The sequence below is a fragment of the Anser cygnoides genome, chromosome Z, assembly GCF_040182565.1.
Source record: "Anser cygnoides isolate HZ-2024a breed goose chromosome Z, Taihu_goose_T2T_genome, whole genome shotgun sequence".
Taxonomy (NCBI): domain Eukaryota; kingdom Metazoa; phylum Chordata; class Aves; order Anseriformes; family Anatidae; genus Anser; species Anser cygnoides.
Window position 1 is genome coordinate 11,916,908 of NC_089912.1, and position 22,402 is coordinate 11,939,309.

Genomic DNA, 22,402 nt, shown 5'->3' on the forward strand with positions numbered 1-22,402 from the left:
CAAGAAAAAGTGCTCTCCCTAGATTCAGGGAAGAAAGTGACTCGGAGCACTTTTTAGATAAGAAAAAAATAATAAAAAAGTGTTTGTGAGATGTCCTCTCTCTTTGGAGGCATTCTCCTTTCTTCTGCTTACCTGCACTAGCTCGGCCATCATGCAGGCACCAAGAAACATTATGACTGGCTTTGCAAGCAGATGCTTTTACATGAAAAATTTCATACAGCCTGTTCTCTTTCTCACTACAGTCACGTGAATAAAACACAAATCAACCTTTAGATTCACTTGCTTTTAAACACGATCAGATAAAGACCTCTGCTTTGTCCAAAGGAAGTGCAACATTTGGTACCTTGATCAGATGGCAGATAATGCTTCATTTATCCCCTCTTCCCACTCCTCCTTCCACAGTGTCTGTACAAATTTGGCTTAACAGTACAAGTGAATTTCAGTTTTACTGAAAGCAGTGGCAAAACTCTCACTGTGTTTAGTGGGGACAGGTTTTGCTCACTTGCTGTTTTTCCCTCTCTCAGCAAGGAACTGCGTTTTCTGAGCAACTTTTTCCCATGATTTTAAACAGAGATGCTAAAAATTCGGCTTTGAGTTAAGCTGACCCTCTCATCTCCATTTCTTCCCTGCCCACATGGGAGAATATAGTCCCTTATGTTACATTCCAATACATTACATTGACTGATACACCTCACATTTTTTACTTTTTTTTTTTTTTTTTTTTTGCTATAGAGACATATTACTATAAGGAAAATGGTCTTAGAAATTTACCGTTGATATATTTTACATTGTTAGGAGAAGACACAGTTTCCCAGAGGAAGGTCCCAAGTTCTTTGTCTGCAAGATCCCATCTTTGCTCATGTTTGTTCCCATCAAGAAATTTTGATTAACATCACTGATTCTTGGGAATTGAAATTCACATTAGTGGCATTTCTCTTTGAAACAGCTACATATGAAAGTATCTGTCTGTCATCTTAGCTTTTCATAGTAATGTGCATATGTGACTATTATATAGAATGGTTCAGTCATTCGCAATAGACTACTACATATTTGGTCTTGATTTTACAAAATAAAATTTTATCTTCATTCTTAGCAGCCCACTGCTTCTGAAATGCAGGGTAAATAATTTAGGAGATACCCTACAAACATTTCTCAGTGCAAAACACAGAAGTTGTTGTGTTTCTAATTAGAAGAAGTTTTTTAAAAATGTATATATTTTTTTCATGTTAAAAATCCCATTTCTTTCCATCATGAACAAGAAAAGCATTCCAACAGCAAAAATATATATATATTTTTTTTAAACTTACCAACATGACTGTAGCCCTTGAAGAGCCCTAGAGATGTGTCCTACTTTAAGAACTTGACCCTGAAAAACTTGGGACCCCTCACACGTTACACATTTCATACCACACTTCAAAGAAGAACATTAAATACCTTGTGACTAGAGTATTGTTTATTTCATAATCTAAACAAACACTGGAATACAGTCTATGCTTTTCTACTTTCCTGCAGACTTTACAACGAGTTTTTTTTTTCTTCCCATAATTAAAACAATCTGCATACACACAGAACATGCATGCTCTCTAACACCAGTAACGAAGGTAGGAAGAGTCAGTTTCCATCATCTTCCTGTTGCCTGTATTAGAAAAAATACTTTTGTTTTTACTGTAGTTACGGCAGTGTGGCTAAGGATACGAAGACTAGAGCACAGTTTTACTCCCTGCACAGAAAATGTTCATCAAAAGCATGCTGATGGTGATAAATATTACATGTCTATTAAATGAAAGGCATACTTTTATCCCCTTTACTCCCTTTTTAAAAAGACTAAGTGGCTACATGTAAATGCAGTGAAGCAGGTATAAGCTTAATTAATCAGAGTTGATTCAGACTGGCACCAAGACGCCGCGAGGGCCGATGAAGTCTCAGCGAGGCTTCTCAGGGGTGAGCGTGGCTGCAAGGCGTCTGCTTCCCACCTTCTGCGAGCAGAAGGCAAAGGCCTGGCAGCACAGCTGGTCCCGGCACCAGCTGCTGTGCCGGGCTGCCTGGAAGAGAAGCGCTCGTAGTCCATTAGTGTTTGAGAAAAAAAAAAAAAAAACCACAACAAAAAAACCTTTACGAGTGGGTTACCTCCCCGGGGTGGCTTTGTCGGCCGTGCGGCTGGCTGGCGGGGGGCTTTACACCACCGAGTGGTCATTGCTGTGGACGCCGGCCAGGATGGTGTGGTTGAGCGAGGACGCCGAGCGGTCCGAGCCTTCGGTGGGGCCGTTGGCATTGTCGCTGCGCTGGCAGCAGAGGATCTGCTTGAAGGTCGCGCTCATCTCCTTGTCCCGGTAGGAGTAGATGATGGGGTTCATGGCAGAGTTGAACTCGGCCAGGAGCAGGAAGAACTTCTCGTAGGCCAGGACGTTGCACTGCGGGCAGCAGACGTCGAGGAGCAGCAAGACTAATCCCGGGGTCCAGCAGATTATGAAAGCACCTGGTGAGGGGAAGAGGAGACGACACACAACAAAACCCACAGATATACCAACGTGCTGGCACCCGTCACAACACCACGAGAACCATCCAGCTGGAAGTGGTGGTGTTTAGTTTTCTTATTCAAGGGCATCTTTCCCACACTATTTTCTTCACTGACCTGATGAGATGGCTGCCTTTCAGAGACCCATGAACAGTTACGGGCAGCACATCAAAAGAGCAAGGCGCTCCCCCCCACACTCATGATTTTAAATGTTCTCCGCTTGGCACATACGCCTGCATTTAAAGTTGATGATGAGGAACATTTTCCCCTTCAGTTAGAGACCTCTGACTAATCAATCTCTTGATCAGGAGAAACAATGCTGTAATTTACTTCTTGAACCGATAACAACAAAGGAAACCTTTCTGTGAGAGCTGTGACTGAAGCATCAGTAATAGAGAAAAAGTGGTGCAGGCAGCAATTCTCAAGAAAAAAGAAAGCCTGGGTCTTGTTAATCCATTTCAGCCCTATTATGTAATGGAAAGTCCTAAACGCACATCCTTCTTGCACTGAAATGCCGTCCTTCAACAAATCTACTCCTTTTCTTAGGGCTCTATTCAACAGAAATTCAGAGACTCCTCGGGCTTCAATAGTGTAAATGCCAAAGAGCCTTAGCCCGATTAAAATGCTTCCCCCTCCTTTCTCTGCTTTGCAAAGCCCTGATGGGGACAAAGCCCAGAACAACATTTGGAGCTCAATGCAGAAATGAAATCAAAATGCCTTGCATTTTACTGGAAGTACTGAGTCAAACAGTGATGCTAACTTCTTGCAGGGTTACAGAGGTTTTGAATCCAAGCACAACGGGGGAAGCCCTCGCACACAGGCCCTGTCAGAGCAAAGACAGTGCTCCTGAGATTTTCCAAGCTGACATGCTTGGTGGGGGTGGGAACCGAGCTCTTATCATCAGCCGGCGGGCTTCAGAGCAGCTATGAGGGCTTCCCAGCACTGCCCAGCCAACGCTGTTTCCAGCAGGTTCTTGTATCACCTCCCTTTTTTTGGCAGCAGTGAGCTCTGTGGGTCTCATAGCTGCCCTCAGTCAGACTCTGCCTTGCTGCTTGCTGTCCGCAGCTTGGGCAGCAGCAGCCGCACGCCATGCAAACACCTTTCCCTTCGGATGCTGCTCACCCAGATCAGGCAGAAGAGTGGTTTCTGAAGGGCTTTGAAGGGTGTGCTGTGCTACAAGATGCTGGTTGCCAACCGGGCAAGCACACACAGGTTTTCAATGGACCAAAAGACAACTCCAAACTGAATTTGCTTGCAAACAGTGGTGCCACAGTGCCCCTCAATGCCTACCACTTTGCTGGTCAACAACTCACACAGGGAAAGATGCTGGGAGGTGAGATGCCAGCTGCCAGTACAAAGCCCTGACTTCTTTTGCCAGATTACTTTGTTAGGGGCTGGCAGCAGATTTACAGAATAGGGCTGAAATTCTCCGACAGTGAGGTGGCATCAAACACGAGCCCACTTCAGAGCCTTTGTCTGCAGCTCTTTTGGATTCCAGCAGCCCTGGAAAAGAGCACTTGAAACCTGGGCAGAGGGTTTTATTCTTTTGTCCCTTACTCGTACCTGTTCCTGCAAGAGCAGAAAACTGCATCTCGTTACATGCAGGATTGCCCAGGCTGATTCAGAGGCTGCCTTCCCCACGGAGCAGCCCTGCTGAGCTCGTTTCTGCAGAAACTGAGAAAATCTTTCAAATTCAACCACTCGCTGCAGAAGCTGTGCGTGTTGTGCTCAGCCTCCTAGCTAGCGAGGCAGTGGTGGACTTTGTTCCATGTTTGGCGTGTATTTTCTTCATTACAGGCTGCCTCTGGAGGGTAACATCAGAGACGGGAACTCTGCAAGTCATGGGATCTCCAGTCAAGGACAAAAGATGATGACAGCATCCTCACCCAGCCTGTAGCAGAGAAGTCCGACGTGGGAACAATGGGGCTGACAGGAAGGCTCTCCTAGGGTTGCTCAAAGTTGCAATTGAAAGCTTCCAATTTTCCAACAATTTTTGTTGTTTTGTTTCAAATCTTTTTGTGGAGAAACTAAACGTATCAAACAGATCATTCTGTTGCTACCAGTTTTGGACACGTTAATAGCAGCAACAAGAGGCAGCAGTACGGTGAGGCAGGTTGCCCTTGGCCCCTGAGAAAGCCCCAGAATCGCTGACAGAAGTCCACATGCAACCCACTGCACTGAACATCTGAACATTGGTCTCAGGTGGAGTTTTGGAGCCTCTCAAGGCTCCTCAGTATCTCAGGTACGTCCAATAAACTACATGCTGAGGCCTGACATGGTTGCACTCCAGAAAAAAAGAGGGCTGTGGTCCAGCAAACAACTACACTCTCCATGCTCCTCATTCTGCCCTCAAAAATAAAAAGAAAAAATGTAGGGCTGATGCATGAGGCAGCTCTGAGTGCAGAGGATGCTGTCACTGCATGCTGCCACCCTGCTGCTTGTGCCCACTGGTGACGAGGCTGTGGAGAGCAGAAGAAACGTGTGGCTCCAGACCCCAGAGGTAACTTGGGCTGCCCTGGCTCCTGGTGGCAGACCCCGCCGACTTCCCATCTGGTTTCTTCCACGCAGTTTCTTCCACACAAGATCCAGGACTGACCTTTGGGCACACAGTGTGAGTTTCAGGCTTCGGAACAGACGGCTCGTTTGTTATTGGGAAGCAAAGCCATTGAAGCCAGCCCCATTCAGTCTAGCGGGTTTTGTTTCCCTTTAGCCCCTGGGATTTTCCTAGCAAAACTTCCCACCACGCTAATGGCTCCTGTGGCTTATTAAGCTAAGTGCTTGCAAATGGTGACACAAACAATGCCTCCGGTTTTCTCTCACTTGTTATTTAACTGTCAGTGCCCTGGAAAATACTGGAAAGCATCACTCACAGTGAGGGCGTGTTTGAATTAGGTACAGTGCAAGGAACGTAAAAGTGGCAGGCTCCTGCTACTTCAGATGTAGGTCATCTGTTAAAGGTGGAATTCTTCTCCTGGAACGAAAAAGGCTTGGAGTTTATTTTTTCTACTTCTTTCTTGGAATATTTGTCAAAGTAAAGTGATACTGAGCTAAAAGTGAGGTTAAATTCTTCCCTTTTCTGAAATCTGCTGTGCATCGATTTCACCAACAATGAAGATCTAAAAATATCACATCTAATAAAACAAGATCCAAAAGCCTCATACTGCCTATATACTGAGAAGCCTTCAGCATACTTCACAGTCTTGATGTATTTTTCTGCTCAGGAACAGAACCAAGAGGAGCCCAAAGTGATCAACTCCCAGGTGCATCTTAGCATTTCACAAATGCCATGAAACCCGCGTTACAAGGACATACAAAGCAGATCTACTGCATTCAAGGAATCACACCTGATCATCTCTATGGGTATGTCACTGTCCTGCCATGGCACTGGGAGAGCCCAACATGCACAAATGAAGCCGCAGATGATAAGTCCTTGAGTTGCCTGCACAGAGAGTGCCCTGGGGTGACGCCTCCAGCCCTGGCAGCCCGTAGGGTGCTGGCCTCACACGGAGCTGACCTGGCTGCTGGTCTGCAGCGTGAGCAACATCCCCACAGTGCATAGCCAAGGTCTGCCCTCTGGTCTGGGAAATGCCCATCAGGCTGAGGGGTGGGAAAGCTTGGGGAACAGGGAAAATAGCACAGCATACTTTAACGAGATTTAATGAGACAAGAGGGGAAGCATCCGTATAGACCGGGAAGCACAAATCTGAGTTACAACAAAGCAGTCATGATATGAATCTCATCTTCTGGAACTTGCTGCGTGATGATACATCCCACTCAGGGCTGGAACTCCAGCTCCTCGTGCATAGTCTGGCTTGCTATGCTGCGGGGAAGTTGTGCTGAGGGCTTTCCAGTGACCATGGTATGACTACATCACATCTGCCCTGAACCCCTGTCCAGTGCAGCTGTCTGGATTGAAATAAAATCCATGGTAGCTGCAAGCCTGGAAACTCCTGGGTAAGTGTGGCATCATGTCAAGATGTGATTGCGAGAGAGTAAAAACTCTTGTGGGCAACAGACACACGAAACCACGCATGATAAATCACACAAAAATGAGCAACTTGAAAAACAAAAGAGAAAACAACTCCAAGAAAAGGGCAGCAGAAAGGAAACATACCACCACATGAGGACAAACACTGACAAACTAGTCACTTATTGCTAAGTCCTCAGTCCTCTAATGAATGTCTGCAAAAACAACACAACAAATTTCACACAGTACAGAAGGAAAAAGAGGGTAAGGTAAACAACAGTCTCCGAAAACACAGAAATATTGCTTTAAGGCCGTACCTGAGAGACAAATCACATCTGTGCTACCACAGGCAGTCATGCCATGGTTTAGTTTATTGCTAAGAACAGACCTTTTGGGGTGATTTGTTTTCCTGCCAGTGGAGACTGTCTCACACTGATGCCTGTATTTACAAAAACTTGGTTATAGCCAAAGCAAGTACGGGTCCCCCTCCTGAGAAGCACGCACAGCCAGAATGTTGGACATGGTTAAATAGTAAAGATGTTGAAAAGGGCGGGAGAAACATTCCCAGTATGTCTTAAGGAGCTTTCTTCTGTTTTTCAGAGAAGTTCAGTGCAGACACTGCACAGACCCTAAACCAAGCACAGGTAAGTGCCTCTGTCCCCCCGTGTCCCCCGCCGTGGTGTCCCTGCGGTGGCCAAAGACACAACCCAGCCCAGACACAGCTGCTCTTGAAACTTCTCAGGTTAGCAGGCAAAGCATTTCCTAAGCAGCGCCATTTTTTTATATTTATTTATTTTTTATTCAGACTTTTCACCTTGGACGAAGACAGACTGCATTTATTCCATGAACATTTATTTTCCCCTCGCTCACAATGATGAAATAAAAGGAGCACGGCTGCTCCTGCCAAGTCACACACCGCTGCTGCTCGTACCCTGATCTCCCACATGCAGGGGGGGAGCATCCACGGCTTTTCGTCAATGAGGAGAAAAAGTGCATTTCAAGTAGAAAGCAGCGAGGCAGAGCTGGAAGGAGGGAAAGGGGCGTGAGGGAGGTTACTCTCAGGCTCTGGTGAGATGTGACCCGCACCAATACGTCCCTGTCCTGAAACATTTATTTTCCATTACCATTTTCCTTAACAACCACGTGTCCCTGCTGTGAGTCCTCTTCCACCCATCTGCGTGTCCACCCTGACTTTGCTGTTTTCTGGCATGCTCTCAAGCTCAGCCTGCAGGTTCCTCATCTGGAGGAGCGGTGGAGGAGGAAAATATGGAAAGGGCTCAATTTAGGGAGAAAGAGGAGAGGTTGTCCTCTCCAAATCCCCTCCTCGTGTCAGAGTATGGTGGGCAGCTACACCACCTCTTCCAGCAGGACATCCAAGGACCAGGAGAGAGAAGAACACTGGGCACCACCACCGGTGACCAACAGGGATCAGGTTCTTGCTGTGTTTTCTGCAATGATGTGGGGACACAACTTCCATGGGAGCACAGCAGCACAGACCTGGCTGGCTGGTGGCTGGGGGAGAAAGCTGGAAGGTACTGATGTTGGAAAGCATTGAGAAAGAAAACAGAAACTGCAGCATCCAAAACGAGCTGCGGGCAAGCGGTGGCCTGCCCATTGTGCAGCAAGGTGGTGGAGGTGCAGAAGAAACTCTGCGTTACATCTGCCTTGTTGATTAAAAACAAATGTAAAAGCACAGAGCCCTGGCTGTATTTAACAGAGCTATAGCCAAAGGCTTCAGAAATGCCTGATATTTCCCAGCACAATGACACCTTCAGCAGGGACAGCCGCTTGCTATGCTAGCTGGGGAAAAACCTCATCAGCTGCAGCACAACTGCACTTTTTCATGCCCTCGCCATCTGTAAAGCTTTATCAATAAGCCTCCTTATCACCCTGCATATTATTGTGTGCATAGCTCGAATGGAGATAAGTACTGCATGAAATAGGCCTCGTTTATAGCTATGTATTGTTTTCCCCAGATAGAAATATTATAGAATGAAATCTAAAATGAATGCTGGATTATTATATATGCAAAGGACCTGTGAAGACCATTTATCGTGCTGTAAACATACAGAGCGTGGGCGTCATTCTTCTAATGCTAGTCTGACATCACTGTCCCCGATTTTGCCACAACATTACTACAATATAGCTTATAGTTCTTACTGAATGAAAACACAGTTGTTGCTGTTATCTGTAGTTTTCTGCTGGAAATACTCGACATTGGGGTAAGGTTTGCTTTCACCCATGGAATTTTTATACTAAAATATAAAATGTGGCTACCAGAAATGGACCAGGTTAAGAAAGGTAAAATAATCCCATGCTAGATTTGGCAAAGTCTGCAAAGACTGAGATATGAGAGTCTTGCACCTCTATCTACAGGCCCCAAGGCTCCACCAGGCTTGGGGCTTACCATGCTTTGTGTTTCTGACTGAGTGCAAAATGCTGCTTTCTATCACATGTATCCTGGCTGAGAAACTCTGATGCAGTAGAAACTTTGGGTTTCACACCTGACATTTCTCTGATGGGTTGTGTGTGAGGGGAAGGGGCAATATCTGCAGCAGTGCAAGATGGGAAATGAGAACAAAGAAAAGCTAACAAAAATCTGCATCCATCTTCATGAAACAGTATCTTAGATACACTTCTTGAAAGATGGTTTGGGGCAAAATAATCCAGGAAGTAGGAGAAAATACCCAACTAGGAGGTGTATGGAAGGGTCCCAATGCTATGAGTTACCAGCCTGTCCTTCACAGCACTATACTTGCCCCATTCCTGGGACCCCTGTTTTAGTCTTCCATGAGCTGAGGAAGTCTGAATTTGCATTTAATAGACAAAATCCTGACCTCCCTATGGACAGGGAGCAAATCTCCAACAGTTTTTCCCAATTTCACATGGAAAACTGACAGGTTTGCCAGATTTTTCCATCTAGTGTGTGCATGCATGGTTGACAAAGGGACTTTAAAATAATAAGCTGCTTCTGCTAGCACTGTATACATTCCCTGATTTCCTACCTTCTCCACAGATAGAAGATGCATGCCCACACTCCAACCTCTTCCTGAATCCTACTTTAGGATGTTGAGCTGTTGTGTTTGGTCAGACTTTGCACAAACTAATGGCTGCATTGTAGAGAAGCACAGAAATTGTACCTTCCTCCAAAATGCACTTCTTCCCAGGAGGATACAGTATGTCTGCTTCAAACATGTCTTCATCTTTGAGCTCCTGTGCACAGGATTTGTTCAGTGTTTAAGGCATGGCTATCTTTGTCAATAATAATACTTAATATTTCACCTGTGACTGCTCGTCTCTTTCATCCTTGTCACAGAACCACAGAACAGCCCAGTCTGGAAGGAACCTCAAAAGACCATCAGGTCTGACCTTTTGTGGGAAAAAGGAGCCTAGATGAAACTATCTAGCACCCTGTCCAGTTGTGTTTTGAAAGCCTGCAGTGCTGGGGACTTGACCATGTCCCTGTGGAGGTTGTTACATTGAGGGGCTGTTCTCACTGTAAAAAAATATCTTCCTTGTGTAAAGATGAATCCCTGCATTAATTTATGTACCTACATTTTCTGTACACAGAGACAACTGAATATACAGCTGTCCCACCACAGCATCTGGCAAAGTGCTGACAATAAATGCTATCCAACATCCTCAGTGGCACCCTTTGCTGACCAGCAGCATGGAAATGGAGAGACAGAAAACACCAGTGGTTGGGGCTACGTCTACAGTCCCCACCACCATCACACTTTCCTGTTTTTTGGGGTGGCTGATACCTTTTGGCCTTCTCTTCCAACTCATGCCTTTGCCTCCTCAAGCCAGCTTGCCTGAGGATGAATGATAACAAAGCAAAACAAACTGAAGAGAAAACGAGACGTGTGCAGAAGCAAGCCATCAGTACTTGGGTACACATTAGACTCCGGCCCAGGTTAGCACTTGGTGTCATTCTCTGCCCGCTGCGAGCAGCACAGCGAAACAAGTTTGCTGATCTCTGGCCAGCTGACCTGGCCACCCTCAAATAGCCTCTGGCTGACATCTCTGCAGCAGAAATCAACACTAATGCAAACTTAGGAGACCAGGGCTGTTTTTCAACTGACACATGCAAACCAAAGGTGTTTGGATATACCCTTGTTTCAAACGCACGTTTGTTGTTGTTTTAAAGGATATCCTCCAAAGATGGCACGCGCGAGCTGCTTTCAGAAAAGAAAAGGAATTGTTTGAGCCTAGGGCAGCTTATCCACATCCATTTGAATCCCTCACCTCAAAAGGTTTTTAAGGGAAAATGGACTTCGTCACTGATCTAATGATGACTGCAGGAGAGAGAAAATGTTTTTTTATTTCCCCTGCCCCCCCAAGAGACAAAAGTAAGCCATTTATCTATAAAAAAAAAAAAACATTTTAGACAAAAACAGGAAGTCATTAAGTGCCAATGGTCAGGATTCCAACTGATTTCTAAATTCATAAAGATATGTGAAGCTAATCTCTGAATAAAGGCCCGGCTGTTGCCAAAGCAATTTGAGTATTTATCTCTGTGTAAAGACAAACAGTAGTCCCCATGGAGTTTCTTTGTTGCCAAAAACCTGACACACAGAGGAAACCTCAGTGTCTTTTTCAGCTTTCAGCCGTTCTACAAGAGCCTTTATGCTTTACTGCAGACAGAAATGCTCAGGCAGTCCCAAACCGGTGGTGGTAGCTTGGCTGGAACAGGAGCACCAAAGTCCCGCTGATCAGAGGCTCATGAGGCTCATGGTGATGGTGTCCCTGTGTCACAGTGACACAGCAGAAAGAAACACATGCAACAGAGCTATGGGGAAAATTAGGAGCAAGAAATCACCTTTCAGTCCACACCTGGCATCCCACTTGTGCCACCTCGCTGAAATTCAGCCTCCTCTTTACTGGCAGTGGTTGCTCATGGTCATGAGACTTGACACACCGGGTGCGGGACAGACACGTCCCAGAGGCAAGAGGAATTTCTGAGGCCCTCAGTCCCTGGTGTGGTGCAGCTGGGGGTGGCAAGCAGTGGCCCTGTGGTGACTCTGAGCTGATGGGCCTGAAGACATGCAAAACACCCTTCACGTGCACCTGTGTCTCCATGGACAATGCCAAGAACCCCATCCCTTCTGTCAACATCAGCCGTGAGGGAGCCCTGCGGGTCAGCAGAGGGTGGGCAACCCCAAAGTCCTCGTGGTGGCCACGCTAACAGGGCCACCCCCACATGAAGGCTCATGGCCAGAGGTCACCTCAGGCAGGAGCGGGACGGCTGGCACCCCACAGGCAGCTCACAAGCCGGGCTCTGTTCTGCCTGCACCTCCAAGGTATATTTAGCATGCCTGGGACCTGGGCGTTTCTTCGCTCCTGTAACTACCTGCAGGTTTTAAGCACAGAAAAATCTTTCATGGCGGTGTTGAAAAAAACCCACTGTTTTCCCTGCTTTTCTTTTGGGAATCCGTAAACCCCCTGTGTACTCTGGCACTTTCCCGGGGACCGTCACAATGCCACACTTAAGCTATACACTTTGTTTAGCAGATTTCAAGCAACATTGGTGCATGAGATTGTTTAATTGTATTTTCCTTTGTTGTCAGGGACATTAAGCGTTGCTGGTATTATCTTTGGATAAGCTCCAGTTGCAACACAAGTTTCCAAATGAAGCATGGGTGGATGCAACTTAATGTGTAAAGGCCTGCTTTGATTCTTACGTAAGATGAAACTAGTAATATTAGAAGGAACATATTACCCTCTATCTGCTTCCTTAATAGGAATAAAAACAGCTTCTCCCATGCTCGTACCAGACTGTGAACAGGACAAAGTGCTACAAAAGGGTAGAGACACTTGAAATGGCAGCACTGTACACTCAACTGCAAGAAATCTGTGTGTGCTTTTATTTGATAGAGCCCTAGTGGAATTTATCCAATGATAGCTAGCTGGTAAGGTGTGGTGGACATCCCTTGAGCCAACTGTGTTAAGTCCAGCTACACAAAACACAGATTTTAGAGCAGAATCAAATGTGATGTCTGTGCCTCCCTGGCAAAGCAAACAGCAGAGCTCCAGATTGAGAGGCACAACAGGGAAGGAGCTCTCGTGGTTAAGGGGACTCCAGAATATGTCTTCCTGGACAATCAGATGGTCTATTTGTTGGGAAAGCCTCCTTCCCAAGCAGACCTTCTACTCCTGATCTAAACGTTAACAAAATAAAATACTGCCTGAAAGCAGCAACAGCCTGGGATAGCCCATGCACGCAAGTCCCCCGTACATGCTGCAGGTCAAGCAGCTCTCACATGGAGAAAGAGGGTGTCCAGGCCCAAAGGACGTTGCTCCTGCTATCACTCGGCTACCGAAACATCTACAAAGAGCAATGATAGAGCAGAGGCAGGATAAAGCCCTAGGACAGCAGACAGGCACGGCACAGCACTTCACAAGAGAACCACCAAGTGATTAACCACCCTGATTTTGTTTGTGGTATGTATATACCGACAGCTTATCAGAGAGGTAAGTTCCAGGTTTCAGCACTTAATTCTACATGTACTCATTTAAACCTGTCTAGATGAGGCTGATAGGCAGAAAACACAGCTTCTAGCTCGTCTTTCTACTCTGCAGATGAGACAAGATTTAAAGGGAAGCAACTACCTCTTGGCTCTCACAGATGCCTCTGGTTTCCCTTGGAATACCTAATGTTCACTGTTTGGATAAGATCACCTTATACTGTAACTTAAGTCTTAGATGTCAGGAAGAATCAAAGGCAAGTGCTTTATCAACTTCAATGAAGCCAGTCTGTGGATTCATTAAAATATTATCATGCAGAAAGAAGCATTGCAAGAGTGTACAGTAGGCACTTTTTTTCCCCTGTCAGAAGGGTGTTTGCCATCCTGCAGCATATCATTTCACTGTGGTAAAAAACAGTATTTCCCGTACTTAAAATGGGAGATACAGTGAACGAGCCTGGAAATGTTTCACTGGTGTTGGTGAATACATCTGAATGCCAGTGGCAGCTTCTCTGTAATTTCCCTTGTGCATGCCGTCACTGAATCGATTTTGATTAAAACTTTTCAGGCAAACACAGAAGACTGCATTGATAAAATTTAGCCTTTACTTGAGAATAACATTGCCAAACAAGGCTTTATACCAAAAAAAAAAAAAAAAAAAGGTACATCTTCAGCTGGTCCCTTCTCTCAGCTGTTGAAAGTGCTGGAATACAGTTACTGGGGAAGTGATGCTCTGCACAGTTCTGCATTATGTCCTCAGTCCAGCGTGAGCAGGTAAAAATCAAAGCAAGGGAGAAATTCAGAATGCATGAGACACCCCTCATCCCTGTGAAGGAGGCAACCCCAGTTTTATCCCCCATAAAGGTAGCCACTAAAACTGCTTCTGGGTTAGGCCAGCGATGAGCCTTTTGAGTGAGTTTCCCACAGTCACACATTTACCACTGATGGGAGTTTGACTCGGCACACCGGATAATTCCTTATGTCCCAGCTGCTTTTCGGGAGCAGTGCTCTACCTCTGGCAGTGTGCTCTCCAAGTCTAAGTTTAACCCCTGGTAAGCAAAGCATGGGACCTAGAAGTGCCCAACAATAGTGCTTGCCTTTCAGCTACTGTGTTACCACCACATCCTGCGTCACTGTGGCTCAAAGATTTCTATATAAATAGCTTCTGAAACCACAAAAAAAGAGCACTATCATACCACATCGAAGGTTGCTCAATCTGCATGTTTCTGAGGATGCGTCTCCTTTAACCTCTGGCACATTGCTTGTGCCAGTGTCCTCATAATGGGCTAGATTTGGGCTATGTTAAAAGAAATAACAACAACGAAAAAAATAGTGCAAGGTCTTCTCTTTCGGTTCACTTACTCCCACCTACTCAGGAAAGAGCAATTCTATTGCGGCAGAACGCTGAAACACTTCCAATGGCAGAACCAGGCTGGTCCCCAGCCACCTCTGTCCCTCTCGGGCATGCCTGTGAGAAGTGACAAATAAAGATCACTTCGATCCAGCCCCTATCTACCCGGCAAGGAAGGAAGAAGTGTTAACATCACTACTTTCTCTGCAGAGAGTTTCGCTGTGTCCTGACTGTAGCTGGGTTTGTTCTGGGTGATGCTGCTGCTGCTGCTGGGCACAGGGGAGCCATCTCTGCCTCCCCCAGACACTTGGCCTCCCTAATGACCCTACCAGAGATGATGTTAATTATTTTTCACGGCCACCTGTCTTCAGAGCAGGGTGGATACCGGTTTCTCCCAGCAGCACAGAGCTCCTCGTGGCTCCCCAGGAGCACTCAGAGAAGCGTGCTGCTCCCACCGGGCAGGAGTTTGGGAATGTGTCCTTCCTGGCACCCTCCCCAGCCAGGGACCTCGGTCCTCACGGAGCACAAGACGTAGGTGAGGGTAAGTGTAAAACCTTTGCTGGTTGAGAACAAAACCATCCATATGTTTTCAAAACACAAAATGCATTTTAAACAATTCTCTGAGATGCGAACTAGAGCTGATCTGGTAATACTTCACATAGCTACTATATATAGTAGGATGGTACTTTACGTTTTAAAATAACCAGTAACACCAGTTTGATCAGATGTGTCAGACCAGCTGTGTACCAGGCAGGCCACACCATTGGGTGCCAGAGGCAGAAGACACCCATGAAAGCATTTGCTACACACTTGGAAAGGCAGAGACTGAACGCTAAGAATGACAAAAGAGTGGCATCCGAAAAGCAAGCCTAATTTGTTTTGCATGCTCGGGATGGCGCTTGGATCCTTCTGATCCCTCCTACCAATCCTGCATGCTGTGCCAACTGGCCACATCTGCACAACGTGCTGCTCTGATCGCTCAGCAAGAAGAGGTTCTAGATATGGGATCTGGACATCTGTTCAGGGAAAGGGGACAGTGCATAAGCAGGGATACACCCATCAAAGACATCATAACTCCTCTGGCTTCCCGAAGCAGTTGTAAAAAACAAATGGTCACAAGAGGTACAGCTTCACTGAAAGCAGCCCCCTAAAGGAAAAACAAAAGGTCCCTTCGGGCTCTCTGGTGCTCTTCACACAAGAAGTTTCTGCAAGGTTATCAGTCTTCAAAAGAAGGTCTTGGTATGCATCCTTCCACTTGAAACAACACCGTGTTGTAATTGTGGATACAGGTTGCAAAACGGAAGACCTAACTAGTGTACATCTGCTGTTATTCCCTGGTGAAAGCGCAAGTGAAGGACCAGCACTGCTACCGAACCATAAATGCAATGTCCAGCTGGATTACTTTCAGCTGCTGCAGCTGCCTGCAGCTCAGCCACCGGGCTGACGAGGCAGCAAAGTTATGGAGATGCAGAAAAGTTGGAACAGAGCCACTGGGATTTAAAAAGACACCTCCTCAGGTTCCTGCTGCCAGCTCACAGATTGCTCCAAGCTGAAAACCTACAGCACCCAGAAGACAGGCTGTGCTCACAGGCACTGCAGTGACAGCACGTGTCCGAGAGATCGAATCTGGGTACACAGGAACTTTTATTTTATTTTAGTACTACAGCAGCAACACTGAGCATTCCTCCTACAGCACAGACTCAAAACAGTGCCTGCAGGACCATTCAAATGTTTTAATTTGGCAGTGCTCACAGTTAAGTCTGGTTATTTTGGGGTGGACATACTGATGTATGAGTTTGGAATTTTTCTGCAGTTGTTTTTGAGCAGATATCTGTGGGCTTGCACCTAAAGCAAAGGGAAAGCAGCAGGAGATAAATGGAGACCTTAGAGGCAAAAGGCACTCTGCTCAGGATTTTTCTTTTTCAAAAAAAAAAAAAAAAGAAAGCAATTAGTACAATGTAAGCAAACTGCTTGCAAAATCCATCTACTCAGCAAAGTAATTGCTTCCAAGAAGTATTCCTGGTGCTCTATGTGAAATACACAGTTGTTTTTTTTTTTTTTTTAAACTTGAGATAAGAACAAAAACCCAAACATGCTAAAGGAAGTCAATCAGAGCTGACCTCATTTTCTTTTTAAATGTGTTACAATGAAAGAAATATTGCAGTAACATTGACAAAAATACCCGTGCAGGGGAGGTGTAAGCAGGGGAGCCCTGATGCACCCTCAGATAAGCCTTTGGTGGATGTCAATGAGAACTTCTGGTGATCCTAGCTGGCTTCTTACCATTTCTCTGCTCAGCTCAGAGCTGCAGGCATAGCAAAACCAGAGATGAGTGCAGAAGGAAGAGAGGCCATGTCAGCTCTGTGGGAAGAGCCCATGGCCCCAGCTGCTTCTCCTCAGAAGGCAGGCTTTGTAGCCTGGGGATGGATCACAGCTGTGCCTCACATAGTAAGTCCCAAACCAAGCAGCACAACAGGCTGCAAATCTGCTGGGCTCTTGCTAGCTGTTGTGCAAGCTACATGCAGGGAAGAGTAGGGCACATCATCTTCTGTCTCAGGTACCTTCTTGGAGAGGCAGGCAGTGAGGGATGCAGCTGCCTTCTCCAAAATCACTCAGCTTGGTCAGCTGGTGGCACCACAAGTGTATTGACTGATGCTAAAGTGCTCTGTCTCTGCTGTCCTGTTGTTTGAACCCTGACACGTAACTGCGTCCATTGCTGCTTGATGACAACAGGGGGCTACGAGCAGGGCAATGCCTGGGCAAGCGTTCATGACCAACTGACGGCGAGTTTGACAATCCCATGGTATTTCAAACACTTTCCTGAAAACACCCACTGGTGTTGTTTATCCCTGACTGCACTCCTTCCTCAAATGACACTTACCCGGCAAGATGCAGGTGAATGTCACCAGCTTATGCCTGAGTGCTCTGCAAAGCCCCTGGTGCTGGCTGCTGGTGTTGGACTTGGTGCTTCAGCACATGGGTGCTGGCCATGGTGCAGCTGCCCTCCTTCTACACTGACCCCTGTTTGCAAAAACAGGGCTGTACCTACCTAATGAAGGACACGGGAGAGAATAGAGAGGTTCAGGAGCACCACTATGACTTCTGTGCACCCTCCCAAAGACAGGAAGTCTTGGCCCCAGCAAGTCACAAACAGTATTGCTCAGACAGTGCTGGTTTTTGTTCTCTTCCCAGTTGGTCAGGGAAATTCCCTCGAGACTAAAGTCTGCTGCTGTTGGACTCTGGTGTTTACAGTCTATACATTACTGCAATTGCCTATTTATCACACTTATAAAAGAGAAAAAGAAAGGGAAAAAAAAGAAAAGTGTCTCTGATGCACAGCCTGGATGTTCCTCATCTCCTTCTTACTCTGCACCACAGAATAATGCCTGTGTTCATCAGGGTCAATTTGGGAAGGACTTTGAGGTTGACAGAAGAAAGTTTAGTTCAGTTATAGCCATCAAAGCTGCTGCTAGAAGCAGGTCTGTGCTTCAAAGCTGCTGCAATCCAGGCATTCTGAGTGGGAACTGCAGTAATTCACAGTAGATGGAGCAGGGCACAGTAAGAACTAACATATCAAGCAGCAAGGGAATGAGTTTGTCCACAAAATACAGTACACTACACCCTGTCAGGAGGCTTGAGAGCAGGTAAGGGAATGACAGAGTGCACTGGCACCTGCAGGAGCTCTGCACATCACTGCACCAGACGCATGCAAACATTTGCAAATGCAATTTAAAGCTGAAGATTTTCCTCAGAAAAGTTCTGTGGAAAAATGTGCAAAACATGGAAAGAGACAACTCCAGAAGTTATTTACAACAGAAGGGGGCAACAGGTGACCTGATGCCTCTCTGTCCTTCTTCCCAGCCATACAGCCATACTCTCTGAATTTTGTGATACGTTGGCAGGCTGTCCCATTAAGCCAGCACCACCAGACCACGAGCTGTCTCCTTCCTGTGCTGAATAATCACTAGACACTTGCTGACAAAACCATTCCTTGCCACAATGCTTAGGCTATTCTTTTTTTTTTTTTTTGGGGGGGGTGGTTGGGAGGGGGGAGGGGGAGCATTTGTAACTAAAGCGATCTGCAACATGCTAAGCAGGGAGCAGGGAAGGAGTGCAAATTGAGGAATGGTCCTTACATCTCTCTGTGGCTTATTTAGCACAGCATAGCTTTTCAAAAGCATGTTATTTAATACAGTGCTGGAAACTGTTTAAGCCACTGCCACAACTGTGTTTGTGCTGGCTGGCTTCAAGGGTGTCTAAATGCTTTCTTGTTGTGTTTTGTTTTGCGGGGTGGTGAAAGCAAAAGCACCTGAGCATCTCCATGTGGAGGGAAGTGCCGTGGCTGTCTGGGAGACGTTGCTGGGAGATGGATCAGGAGAAGGAGCCAGGGCTCCTCTGCTTTTGGCCTTCTCGGCGAGAAGGGCCAGGCAGGGCCCAGCAGGCCGCCAGGCACCAGAGGGGTCGCGCACACACTCCATGAGGCCTGCTGGCACCCAAAACACCTCACCCATGGCAGTTCTCAAGCAGTGGGACAACTGGGGAGGCAGCTGCTTCCAGTACGTGATGAAGGCACACTGATCAGCTCCGGAGAGCTCGTGAGCTCCAGGCAAAGCCTGGGGCGAGAGCTGAGGGCGAACGTGCAGCAGCAGCCACAGCAATGGGGGCATCCTCACAGTCCTCATACATGCGCCTCGGTCTCAAAGGATGGAAATAATCCATCGATGGAAGTAATCCAGCACAAGTCCCCTCCACCTACACCGCAGGACGATTCATCTGTGAAGCGAGTTAGCAAATGATTAACTGTTTTCGGATGTTTCTGTTACTGATATCTCTCATGCTGGTTCAGGAAGTTTCTGAACCTATCTCTAGCCTAGAAGCTCTTCTCTAACAGCTCTTTAAAATGCTGGCAATGTGCCTGACTTTTCCAATCACTTTGTGTTTCTTTTTTTTTTCCCCTAGGGCATTGGAGATAGAGGTGTTTAAACAATGAAAACATACTTTCAAGTATGCAGGCTTTTTTTCTTCCTCCTTTTTTTTTTTTTTTGGTTAAAAAAGTGGTCTGTCCATGTCACAGAAGTGGAGGAGATAGTTTCAAGATGTGGTGACATACATCTCTTATTACAACAGATTTGCAAAGCACATGCAGAGGTCCACTATACCGCTATTGCAAAATGCTGCCTGCAAAATCATACATTCAGCCTTGTAAGCAATACTAGTACTTTTTCTACACATAGCACTAACTGCTTTCTTAAAAACAAACAAAAAACCTCTCTAAAGCAGTATCAGAAGCCTTCTGCTTGTGCATATATATATATTGATTTCAGCTTTCTTACATGAAAGTTAAAAGATACTCAATAAAATTGTTACATACAGCATACATTTCTCTTTCCTGTTTGTAAGCAACAGCAGCAGGAAGAGGCAGTGAACTTAAACTTCAGGTGAAAAGCAGGGTGTCAGAGCTTCTCTAATAAAACTTTTGGCAACATTTTATTTAGTCCTTTTTTAATTTTTTTGGGAGACTTCCACTCAGCAATGAAATATGCAATGGAGACATCCCTTAGCTGACCCCTTGCAGGATCTGCTCTGCTGTACAAGTCACAGGTAACTTCATGGTCAGGTTTTATTATCTGGTTCATGTCCCTACTTTGGATGGAGAAGGGCACATCTGCAGCTTGAGGCACTGTCGCAAATGCCGTGCCCTAGACCACCAGCCAGTTTGTGCCTGGACATCCCTCCCAAAGAAAAATACCCAAACAGGCAGAACTGCTTTCTGCATCAACCCACCCCAGCCCTGCCTGGCGTCCCTGCAGTGAGCATTACAGCCTGGCCGCTGTTTAGGTGGACCCAGAGGGGGTCCAACCAGTGGTCCCCAGGCAAATATATCTAAATACAGATGTTCTGAGCAAATGCCCACCTACCCAGCCTGGCAGGCAAGATTTAAAAAAAAAAAAAAAGTACAATTTTCAAAAGTAATGTGAGGTTTTAAAATATATATATATATTAACAACTCTGAAAGTGTCTCGGGCATTCAGAATTTATTCTGAAAGTAAACAACTTGCAGGTGGACTGAAGTGCATGAAACATGTAATTTCAGCAAAAAAAAATAAAAACAAACCCAAAGAATTTCAAAATTAGAAACAAACAAACAAAAACAGAAAAAGCACACTGAATAAACAGTTCCCTGTTAATAAAATGCCATTTGCTTGTTAAATTAGAATTCATATCCATAAAAGAAATGTAAAAGATTATATTCTCAATGCACATTCCTGACAATAGTTTGATTAGATCCACTCATTGTTTAAATAAGTCTGTTTTTAATGCCCACTGAATAAAACATGGGATTGGATACCACAGGCAGTGTAAGACACAAGAAATGCTTCTTCTGTTTCACAATCTAGTTCCAAAGATGAGTGGAAAAAAAATGACCTTCTTCCAGGACTAAAGCTCTATATTCTGGATATGAACACTATCAGGATGGTGGCTACATATTGTTTTAGGGAAATAGGCCTTAAATTGCTTTTCTCTGCCACGCCAGGAGCCTGAAGCACCCGGCAGCATCCTCCTACAGCTTGCGCCCCGACTCCCATTGCAGCAGCTGAGCTGGCTCTGAAAGGTGTTGACCTTCCTTGCCAAGTGAATGTGAGCAGAAAGGTAAAGCCACAGATAAAAAAAGGGAGTGGAGAGACAGGAACAGAGGGGAGGGGAGAAGGGGTTGGGTGAAGAATGCCCCAGAATTTAAAAAAAGGAAAACCTCATGGGAAACGGTGCAAAGCACTAATGTATTCTTTGCCGTGCACTTAAAAGTTGCATTTCTTGAGTGCATACAGTATTGTACACACCTCACATGCTTCTTTGGCAGGGCAAGCAAGGCAATGCTGAGCATCCTGAAGCCTCCTGCTCTTCAGAACCAGCACATAGTGGGACACGGTGCGTGGGGCATGCAGGCTTCAATGCACTGCATGCCGGAGTGCTCTCCTCATCTCAAGAATGCTACATTAGTTATTTCTGGCTAATTAGCTCGCTTTATTGGTTTATTTAAACTGACCCCTCCTTGCTTTGCCTTGCTCTACCTTGGAAGAAGCCAAAACGTTCTGCTTTTTAGGAAAATGGTGCCATGAGGCAGGCAGAGCAGGGACAGGCAGGGGGATGTTGAGGGGCTGCAAGGTGGTGGCAGGAGGTGCTGGGGGCTCACTGCTGGGATGGGAGCCCCTGCTGAGACCTGGGAAGGCCAAAGCCAGCCACCTGCATGCCTTCAGCACCTGGTCTGCGGCTCTGGGAGGGCAGGCTTCTTCAGCAGAGGTCGCAGGACGACCCCGGTGTGGCCGAGAACTGCCCCCACCTTCACATCTCAGATGCCTGCATCCTGGCACCAGAACAAAGGCAGAGCGAGTGAAAAGCCAGCTCGATGCACTCCTGCTCCATTCACCTTGTTACGTAACAAGCACCTGCATCGACTTGACGATGAAAAAACTGTCACCTCTTCAAGAAACGATGAACGCATTCCACTGCTGTATACTACAAAAGATACTTCCAAAAGAATGTTTTGTTGAAATAAATGAATGGGGAAATCACGCAAGTTCCAGAAACTATGCCAAGCATTGTAAGAAACATTGATTTATTCTGTATTTCACAACAGAGTCTATCAGCTTCTGTGACCAAGGTACAGGCACTCTTTCACTCTCCCTGTTAAGTTTCATCCACTGTCACTGAACAGAGATACTTCCTTTTCTCTACCATGAACTATTTACTGGTCAGCTTCAGAGTAAGAATTTTAGCCATGACAAGTTCTTGGAACATCAGTCTTTGGTTTCCTAAGTGGTGCTTGGTATGACGCAGCATGCTGGGAAAAACAGTAGACATGCTGCAGCTGCATGCTTCAGATTAACCTTATGGGTGGTCAATATCTTAGACAAAACACAACATAAACTAAAGTGCACTCAATTTACCTATCTTACAAATCTTTCCTTCGTTCTACTGTCAATCTTACAGATTTTTCTAGCCTTCAAGACTTGTGCACTACCCTGTTACATCCATCCTGCACACTAAGATGGGACACCCTTCCAGTAACCCACCAGTATCCACGCGACTCCCAGCAGCGCAAC

General features: G+C 46.0%; 1 protein-coding gene across 7 annotated transcripts in view; it reads right to left on the bottom strand.

Moving 5' to 3' along the window:
* Nucleotides 1-1,431: 1,431 nt before the first annotated feature.
* LPAR1 (lysophosphatidic acid receptor 1) overlaps nucleotides 1,432-22,402 on the bottom strand; it is a 69,927-nt gene continuing 48,956 nt past the window's right edge. For 5 of the 7 annotated variants that reach the window (XM_066987849.1, XM_066987848.1, XM_048050566.2 and 2 more), the window contains one exon: nucleotides 1,432-2,476. In XM_066987849.1, the coding sequence (XP_066843950.1) occupies nucleotides 2,191-2,476 (286 nt within the window). In that variant the 3' untranslated portion in view covers nucleotides 1,432-2,190. The remainder of the gene's footprint in view (nucleotides 2,477-22,402) is intronic. The other 2 variants (XR_010827470.1, XM_048050568.2) reach the window with 1 other exon arrangement.